A 9,835-nucleotide genomic window follows, 5' to 3' on the forward strand; every position below is an offset into this window, starting at 1 on the left:
CGGGAGGCTGAGGCAGGAGAATCGCTTGAACACGCGAGGCAGAAGCTGCAGAGAGCCGAGATTGAGCTGCTGCTCTCCAGCATGGGCGACAGAGAGAGACTCTGTCTAAAAAAAAAAAAAAATTGGCCAGGCACAGTGGCTCATGCCAGTAATCCCAGCACTTTGGGAGGCCGAGGTGGGTGGATCACCTGAGGTCAGGAGTTTGAGACCAACCTGGCCAACATGGTGAAACCCTGTCTTTACTAAAAACACAAAAATTAGCCGGGCATAGTGCCGCGCACCTGTAATCCCAGCTACTTGGGAGGCTGAGGCAGGAGAATGCCTTGAACCCAGGAGGCAGAGGTTGCAGTGAGCTGAGATCGCGCCATGGCAATCCAGCCTGGGCGACACAGCGAGACTCCATCTCAAAAAAAAAAAAAAAAAAAAAATCCAGCCCTTGTTCTCAAGTCTCCCTCTTGCTCCAATGCTCCAAAAAAGAAGAAAAAGAAAAAAAGAAAAAGAAAAAAGAATTTACATGTGTATTCTCACAGAAACTTCTCATAACAAGTTCACCAAAAAGAAAAAAGATGCCAGGCACAGTGGCTCAGCTCATGCCTGTAATACCAACACTCTGGAAGCCCAAGGTGGCAGCATCACTAGAACCCAGGAGCTCTAGGTTGCAGTGAGCTACGATCCTGCCACTGCCCTCTGGCCTGGATAACAGAGAGATCTTGTCTCAAGGAAAAAAAAAAAAGAAAGAAAGAAAAGAAAAAACAAATTTGTCTTAATGAAACAATGTTACAAATACTCATTAGGTTCCCAGGCTAGCCTAGAGAGGCTATGTAACATATTGTTGACTTGAAACAGTCCATCTTTCTCAAACTGGGGTAACAATAGTCTTGGGAGTAGAGAAAGTGTGACAGGGACAACTCAAATCCACAAGATAACCAAAGTTGGCCTTCCAGGAGAATCAATTTTATTCAGTGATCAACTTTAAAACAATGCTTTTTTGTATGAAAGCAAACTGGAATTCACACAAAGGATGAGTCTTCAAAGAAAACCTGTAGTTGTGGGTTGTGCCAAGAAGAGGGGGTGCTTCCCTGCCTCTGGCTGCACCCCAGATTCCTGGAGCCTCATCACTGGACTCTGGACTCACTCAGTTCTCAGAAGCAGCCTTTCCACAAACTATTTTTTTAAAGAGACGGAGACTCGCTGTCACCCAGGCTGGAGTGCAGGAGTGCAGTGGCACAATCTCGGCTCACTGCAACCTCCACCTCCCTGGTTCAAGCAATTCTCCTGCCTCAACCTCCTGAGTAGCTGAGACTACAGGCGCACACTGCCACGCCTGGCTAATTTTTTAAAATTTTATTTTAGAAGATGGGGTTTCACCCTGTTGCCCAGGCTAGTCTCGAACTCCTGAGCTCAGGTGATCCACCCGCCTCAGCCTCCCAAAGTGCTAGGATTACAGGCGTGAGCCACCGCACTTGGCCTCCACGAACACTTTTATGTAAAAGATGTTGTCCTTCCTTATGGAGCTTATGGTCTACACACACACACACACACACACACACACACGCACATACTCCTTTCCCCGCCAGTACCCAGCAAAAGAAAATCAACCGTTTACCTGGCACAGTGGCTCACGCCTGTAATTCCAGCACTTTGGGAGACTGAGGTGGGCAGATCACTTGAGATCCGGAGTTCAAGACCAGCCTGACCAACATGGTAAAACCCCATCTCTACTAAAAATACAAAAATTAGCCAGATGTGGTGGCACATGCCCGTAATCCCAGCTACTTGGGCGGCTGAGGCAGGAGAATCACTTGAACCCAGGAGGCAGAGGTTGCAATGAGCCAAGATTGCACCACTGCACTCCAGCCTGGGCGACAGAGTGAGACTCTGTCTCAAAAAAATAAAATAAGGCCGGGCGCGGTGGCTCAAGCCTGTAATCCCAGCACTTTGGGAGGCCGAGACGGGCGGATCACGAGGTCAGGAGATCAAGACCATCCTGGCTAACACGGTGAAACCCCGTCTCTACTAAAAAATACAAAAAACTAGCCGTGGGAGGTGGCGGGCGACTGTAGTCCCAGCTACTCGGGAGGCTGAGGCAGGAGAATGGCGTGAACCCGGGAGGCGGAGCTTGCAGTGAGCTGAGATCCGGCCACTGCACTCCAGCCTGGGCGACAGAGCGAGACTCTGTCTCAAAAAAAATAAAATAAAATAAAATCTACCTTTTATGTACTTTTTAAAAAACACAGAATATCTGAAAGCCTAATGTGTTACCATACTCTTTCTATTCATTTTTTTAATAGAATTTTTACAGAAGTATTTTCAGGCTGAGCATGGTGGCTCACACCTATAATCCCAGCACTTTGGGAGCCCAAGGCAGGATTGCTTGAGTCCAGGAGTTCAAGACCAGCCTGGGCAACATACCAAGACCCTGAATCTCTAATATATATATTTATTATTTTTAAGTATTTTAAACGTTCATTGTTTTTTTTTTTCCCCACAGCTAACAAAGAAATAACAAGTAAAGGTGATAAATATCTTTCACCGGGGAGGAGGGCCACACATAAGGGACTCCCGCCTGAATCAGCAATGACTAAGCCACATGAGCTACCGGTATCCCTTCATACTATCTTATCCCTTTTGGTCAAACTGAAGATGCTAAGCGGTTTTCAGGGACGAATAGCCACAGGAATAGGACAGATTGAGAGCTTGCCCTCCGAGAACCCACTGCTTTAATTCATTCAAAACAGGCATCCGAGAAACAAAGAGCTAACAGGAGCAAGGTGAAAAGTAAAGGGTGTGGGAGAGGCTGGCACCGAATCCAAGTGGCGGCAAATTAGAAAGCTTTCGCCCTTTCAGGCCTTCGTCATTCAAACTGTTTCATAAAAGCAATTTGGTGCAATTGTTTTCAATTACCTGCGGTACTAATTGAAGAGCTGAACATAAATCATCTGTAAAAGCTGAGGCTTTAGCAGCTGAAAGCAAGTCACCCTCTTTCCAAGGAGTGCGTCTTACTCAGAACAAATGCGGCAAATGAAAAAGCCCTGCCTGCCATTCTGTGTACACCTGCAAGCAATTACCACCGCGGACATGCGGCAGCTCCCTCCGCAGAGGGGCAGCCGCCCCCGGGCACCATGTTCTCAAACCCTGAGCAATCAAACCACCCGAAGACATGGCTTTTAACACAGGCACCGCCATTCAGGGTCCTGGAGACGGCATTCACACCTTTTTAACTTGGAACTGAATAACTTGGGTTCTTTAATAAAAAATACTTGGAAAACTTCAAAAAATGTTCAAATAAGTCTGAATCACCGTGATTGAGGCAGGCGTCATGTTCTTGCAGAACCATGATTAGAGACAAGCCTCCACAAAGCACACGGCAAACTGAATAGCTAAAGCTCTCCTGAAATAACCCACCAGATGGAGAGGCCCCAAAGAGCCGCACAGACGCAGCGTCGGATAACCAAGTTCTCTACCCACCTTGCAAACATCTCAAGGTCTTTGGCAAAATTTTCTGAAAGAGAAAGATACACGTTTTAGGCACCCTCCCATCTAATTTCAGAAGCAGGAAAAGTGAAGCCTTGATTTCTACAGCCAGTACAGTGACTAATACAACAAACCCTCTTAAAGGTGAAAGGAGGCGCTTCCAGGAGCCCCGCCATTCCCTAAGAGCCTTTGGCTTTTTTTATTCATGATGACCTCCTTGTCCTTCCCAGAGCCCTCCACCCTTCATGACAAGTCTTCCATTAATTGTGACTATGCCTTTGGTTTCTAGAAACTATCCTTTAACTTCTGCTACAGTCAAGGCTTGTGAGGTCTTTCGTCTTCCCTCTGAAGTCAAGCAAATACCAACGCTAAAGCTCAGCTGTCAAAGAAACTATGGGTAATATAAAAATGTTATAAAGCACTGAAACAAAAAATGTGATGTCTAATGTTCCAGCCGTCAGGACAGTTTAAAACAATAAAATAAAGGCGTTAATGCCCCAGTGTCAGTGTTATAGGAAAAAAAATAGTTCTTCCCATAAAATATCCACAACTCGCAGCCAAAAAGAGCAGTGTTTCATGAAGAACACATGATGATGATATCTCGGTCTGCTGGTCAGACTCCCCACAGCTCCCACCCACGTACTGCTCCCAGGTGAAATCAACCTTTGGGGTTTACAGACATGGCTAGGGAGGCCGAAGCTTCATACCGCACTGTCGGAAAGTCAGCTCCGAAATGGCCGCAATGGTTTGTTTGCTGAACTGCATCTCCTTGTCCAATGCAACTTCCTCGCAAAGACAACCCACAGTATAATGAACTGCTGCCTTTAGCCTCTGGGGAAAAAAATCGAAATATTTCATAGGTAAGGTTGCAAATAAGAGCTTTTCACGGCTTAAAAAATTAAGACCAAGGAGAAGGTCTGCTCAGCCCAATTCCTTCGGAGCTTTCCATAATGGCTGAGTGGCTTTTCAAGTGCACTAATCAGTGAATGAGGCCCACTGGAGTGTGACTTGTAGAAACATTACCTCCTTGTTAATGGTTACGATTTATGTCAGGTAAAGATAAGGAATTGGATGGCAAGTCAGTGGGGAGACAGATCAGACTCGTGCCTGCCAAGGCCCTGCGTGGTTTTATTCCAAACTATCTGCGGAGTTTGGACATACGCCTGAGTAAAGGCATATGCTAGGTGTTTGGGAGACAATGAAAAACCAGGCAGGAAACTTTGCCCTTACTGTGGTTAATCAAGTAAATACAGAAGGATCCCATCCCTCTGCTGCAAGCCCCTGGCAGCCCCAGGCCTGCATATCACAGAGGACAAAAGTACAACACGGGACTCAAGAGGGCACACCCAGCCCTCTCGATTCAGAGGATTGGGAGGCTACCTCCACGGGGCCTCACTGCTCCCTGGCAACCCTTGTCGGTTCTGAAAAAGATCTCTCTGCCACTCGCAGAAAATTACCGAGGGGAGGATGAGCCTCAAGCGCAAGACAACCTAAGCAACGGTCTCGCCATGTGTCGACAGAGTTCCGTAGAGCCCAGGTGTGGGTACTCTGCCTCAGGGCCAAAGACAGAGCTGAGCTGCACATGATGACAGCTGAACCCACGAGGGCACAAAATCTACCAGCAAGTGTTCAACACATAGGCAAGAGGGGGAGGAACTGCCAAAAACGCAAGTCCAGGACCTCAGGATAGAGGTCAGGCAGATGAGAAGGGCATCTACCTTCCTGAATTTCAGACCTCACAAGGCTAGGTAAGCTGAGGCCTCTGGTAGGAGAAGCCAAAGTGCCATCGACCTGGGAGGCATGAAGATCACAGGTGTGGTCACTGCACACTACAGCCTCCAACTCCCAGGCTCAAGTGAACCTTCTGCCTCAGTCTCCTGAGTAGCTGGGACTACAGGCCCACACCACCCTGCCCAGCTCAACATCATCTTTTTTACTTATGGGTGGGCGTCAGGGTACAGGACATGAATTCTTCTGAATGCTCTTGGCTCCAGGAATTTTTCTCAGACCTTCCTCCTCCACCGTTCCCCCTGGCTGGGCTGGGGGCATCATTGCATTTAGAGTCTAAATCACTAAACTCCTCAAGGGCAGGACCCTGTCAATTTTGTTCACTGCTGCCTACCAAGTGCCAAGAACAGTTGGTTACATGAATAGGGGGAAATCTTCTACAGGTTAATCACAGCTGCAGGGCAAATTTCTTGGCCCGTCTTTGCAGTTTCATTTCATCAGTAAGCATTTGTTCGTCTGTTGAGAGCCAGGCTCTGTTCTGGGGACTAAGAACAGGCCCGGCACAGTGGTTCACACCTGGAATCCCAGCACTTTGGGAGGCCGAGGCGGACAGATCACTTGAGGTCAGGAGTTCAAAACCAGCCTGGCCAACATGGTGAAACCTCGTCTCTACTAAACACACAAAATCAGCTGGGCGTGGTGGTGGGCGCCTGTAATCCCAGCTGCTCACGAGGCAGGAGAACCTCCTGAATCCGGGAAGCAGAGGTTGTAGTGAGCTGAGATGGAGCCACTACACTCCAGGCTGGACAAGAGCAAAAACTCTGTTTCCAAAAAAAAAAAAACAGGGCAGGCAGGACCAAAGAGACAAGATGACTAAATGCAACGCGCCATCCTTAACGGAATCCTGAAGGAAAAAAGACAGTTAAAAGAAACATCTTTAGGACAAGTGGGGGCACGTGACCATGGACTGCACGTTCAACAGCGTTTCATCAATATTAAACTTCCTGAGTGGGATAATTTATGGAGATGATGTAGGAGAATGCCTTGTTCTTTTTTGTTCTTTTTTTTTGAGATGGAGTCTCGCTCTGTTACCCAGGCTGGAGTGCAAAGGTGCGATCTCGGCTCACCGCAACCTCCGCCTCCCGGGTTCAAGCGATTCCCCTGCCTCAACATCCCAAGCAGCTGCGATTACAGGCGCCCACCACTACACTCGTCTAATTTTTGTACTTTTAGTTGAGAAGCGGTTTCCATGTTGGCCAGTCTGGTCTCGAACTCCTGACCTCAAGTGATCTGCCCACCTCGGCCTCCCAAAGTTCTGGGATTACAGGAGTGAGCCACCGCGCCCAACCAACGCCTTGTTTTTGGGAGATGTGTACTAAAGAATTAAAATGTAAAGGCGAAGTGTCAAAATATCTGCAATTAATTCTCCAATCAGGGAGGAAAAAAAGCAAGGGAGCAAACAGAGCAAAATGCTAACTAGTGGTGAATCGAGGTGACGGGCATCTAGGCGTTCTGTACCATGTTCTTGCAACTTTTCCGAAGGTTTGAACTTCTCAAAATACAAGGGACAGGGTAGACAGCTGCTGCAATGTAACTTTGTAGAGAGGAAACTCCCGCGTCTGGAGCTCATTCCCGCGTTTCTTCAATTCGTCTTTAAGGTCGCCACTGCGGGTCTTGCTTTTCGCCTCTTCACAGCACAGTAAGGTTCTCAGCCTCTGCCGCCCAGTATGCCCGGCGCTGATAAAAGGAAAGAATGGGATGCCTGCAGCTACCCTAACAGGTGGCTATTCTTACGACGATTTTGCAGAGAAGAAAACTGCATTTGGGCCGAGTCGGTACGATCACAAGTTGGCGCGGCGGAGAATCGAACCCACATCTAAGGACGAGCTCTGGTCCTGACAGGTCCGCACCGCGTCCCTGCATCTGTAACGAGGGGTCGACCCCTCCAGCAGCGTTCCAGAGCTCCGGCCCCAACCGCGCACCGCGCTACGGGCGTCACCTGGAGTGTCTCTAATGCCGACGTTCCACCCTCACAACAACCCCATCTGAGAAGGGGAAACCGAGGCTTCATTGCAAAGCCAGAAGGTGGCCTCTCGCCGCTGGACCCCGGAGCCCGCGCACTCCTCTAGAACCGCTTCCTCCCCAGCCCGCGCAGGCCAGGGTCCAGCCGCGTTGCCGCGGAAACCGCTTCCCAGCACCACCCGCGGCAGTTGAGCCGACGCAGGCGCAGCAGCAGCCGCGGGGGACGCCCGAGGCATGGGTGCCCCGATGAGAGGCCAACTTGGGCTTCGGGGTCCTTTTCTGTCCTGAAACTCGATGCCGTCCTACCCCAGGCCAGCCCGACCACCGTTTTCCTGTACCTGTTGGTAAGAGAATCGCTGCTCCTCGGTCTCCGCTTCCTTCTCCATTACTGCGTGCCGACCCTGAGCAAATGCAGGAAGGCCGAGAAGGGGCGGTGGTGCGCGGCCAGGTCGCATATTCCCGCCGCGGCGCGAGCGACGGGCTGCGCGGGCGGACAAAGTACGCAGCTCCGCCCTGCCTCGCGCGCCCCCTGGCGGCGCTCCGTTGAGAGAACTCCGCCGTCGGCTGCTCAGGTTTCTCAACGGAGGTGGCCGGGCGAGGCGGAGACATGACCACCCAGGTCACTGCTGCACCTCAGAGCCTAATTCAGCACCTGGCACAGCGCTGAGCACCACTCTCCGCGAAACACATGCGTGCATAGGTGTGTGCATAGGTGTTCCAGTCGAGTGTAAAGGATGCATAGCCCACGATTTACAGATCATGTAACGCAGTACACATTATCAAGAGCTCCAAGCACCTGTACCTCAGGTGTATCTTGCAAAATCCACCATCAACTTTATCATTCTATCACCAACAATAGAGTCACAAAGTCAGACTACAATGAATGAACGCCCCGTGACCTCATTCAGCGAGTGGAACAGAAACTGCCTTGTTGCCATCGACAGGAGTATAATTCTGACACGAGTGTTACTGCTTTTCCTTTAACAATGAAGTGAAACCATCAAACCCAATTTTGGTTTGTTTTCATTGTTTTTTGAGAGGCAGGGGTCTCGCTGTGCCGCCCAGGCTGGAGTGCAGTGGCACGACCAAGGCTCACTGTAACCTCCACCTCCTGGGCTCAGGCGATCCTCCCACTCCAGCCTCCCAAGTAGCTGGGACCACAAGCCCGCATCAGCGCACCTGGCTAATTTTTATTTTTTGTGGAGACCAGGTCTCACTATGTTGCCCAGGCTGGTATCAAACTCTTGGCTTCAAACAATCATCCCACCTCAGCCTCCCAAAGTGCTGGAATTACAGGTGTGAGCCACCATGCCCTGCCTGTATTTCTAGGTTTTTGTTTTGTTTCATTATTTTTTGTTTATTGCTTATATTTCTGTATTCTGCATTTGTCACGAGCAGGTGCTACTTTTAGAACGGAAGGAAATCTCATAAAGCCATTCCTGTCTTCCTTTCTCATAGACATTCCTCAAGTTCCCTAAGCTTGCCGAGGGCTGAACCCCAGATCAAAGCTGATTGGAGCAATCAGCCTTCTGAGGACTTTCCTCTGCCTCTGCTCCGTGGGTGGCATCTGGAAATGACAGGCATTTCTCGCCTCTGTCCGCTGCTCCCTGTGGGCATCCCAGTCTACCTGGACAGTCCTCCAGCCCAAGCAGAGGAGGCCTCTGATGAATTTCCCTAGTGGGCAGCGTGGGGCTGGGCAGGGCAAACCATCCAGGGTGAGCCCAAGCCTGCAGCAGGAGAGCAGGCCGGGCGCTGGTTGGTGAGCAGTCCCACTCTAGAGCACACCGTGGCTGCAGAGCCCAGCTCCCTCCCTCGAACCTGGTGACCCCAAGCAAGTCACAGGACCTGGCCAAACTTCATGTCGTCATTTATCAACTGGGGACAGTAGTTCCAACCTCACAAGGCAGGTGTGAGGTTTTGAACAATTGCCTCCCATAAGAGCTAAAGAAATAGTTAACAGTTCGTCCCAGGCAGTTCCTGTGCTTTGTACCTGTGTGTTCCCTCATTTTAAAGCAGTTGCTTCCCAGGATTAAAGAACATTATTCCAGTGACATATGTGCAATACAGAGGCACCTAAGAGTCTCAGAGGCCAGGAGCGGTGGCTTATACCTGTAATTCCTGCACTTTGGGAGGCCGAGGTGGGTAGATCACTTGAGGTCAGGAGTTCGAGACCAGCCTGGCCAACATGATGAAACCCCGTCTCTACAAAAAAAATACAAAAATTAGCCGGACATGGTGGCACATGCTTGTAATCCCAGCACTTGGGAGGCTAAGGCAGGAGGATTACTTGAACCCAGGAGGTGAAGGTTGCAGTGAGCTGAGATCGCATCATTGCACTCCAGCCTGGGCGACAAAGCAAGACTCTGTCTCAAAAAAAAAAAAAAGGGGTCTGAGAAATAGGTTGAGGGCTGAGGTATTCATTACAGAAAATGGAGCTGGGTGTGGTGGTTCAAGCCTGTAATCCCAACACTTAGGGGGACCAAGGCAGGAGGATCACTTGAGCCCAGTTCAAGGCTACAGTGAGCCATGATTGCACCACTGCATTCCAGCCTGGGTGACAGAGGGAGACACTGTCTCCAAAAAAAAAAAATAATGAAAAAAGGATATACTA

The 9,835-nt window shown here is 49.7% G+C and overlaps 1 protein-coding gene across 1 annotated transcript in view; it reads right to left on the reverse strand.

Annotated features, from left to right (window-relative positions):
* Nucleotides 1–8,217, reverse strand: part of LOC105551416 (centromere protein S-like) — a 10,972-nt gene extending 2,755 nt beyond the window's left edge. The window contains exons 1-3 of the mRNA XM_011996639.1: nt 7,563–8,217; nt 4,182–4,305; nt 3,469–3,502 (exon numbers count right to left, since the gene is read on the reverse strand). Of these exons, the coding sequence (XP_011852029.1) occupies nt 3,469–3,502; nt 4,182–4,305; nt 7,563–7,679 (275 nt within the window). The 5' untranslated portion in view covers nt 7,680–8,217. The remainder of the gene's footprint in view (nt 1–3,468; nt 3,503–4,181; nt 4,306–7,562) is intronic.
* Between the last annotated feature and the right edge of the window lie 1,618 nt (nt 8,218–9,835).

The sequence above is a fragment of the Mandrillus leucophaeus genome, unplaced genomic scaffold (genome assembly GCF_000951045.1).
Source record: "Mandrillus leucophaeus isolate KB7577 unplaced genomic scaffold, Mleu.le_1.0 Scaffold52, whole genome shotgun sequence".
In the NCBI taxonomy this organism is placed as follows: domain Eukaryota; kingdom Metazoa; phylum Chordata; class Mammalia; order Primates; family Cercopithecidae; genus Mandrillus; species Mandrillus leucophaeus.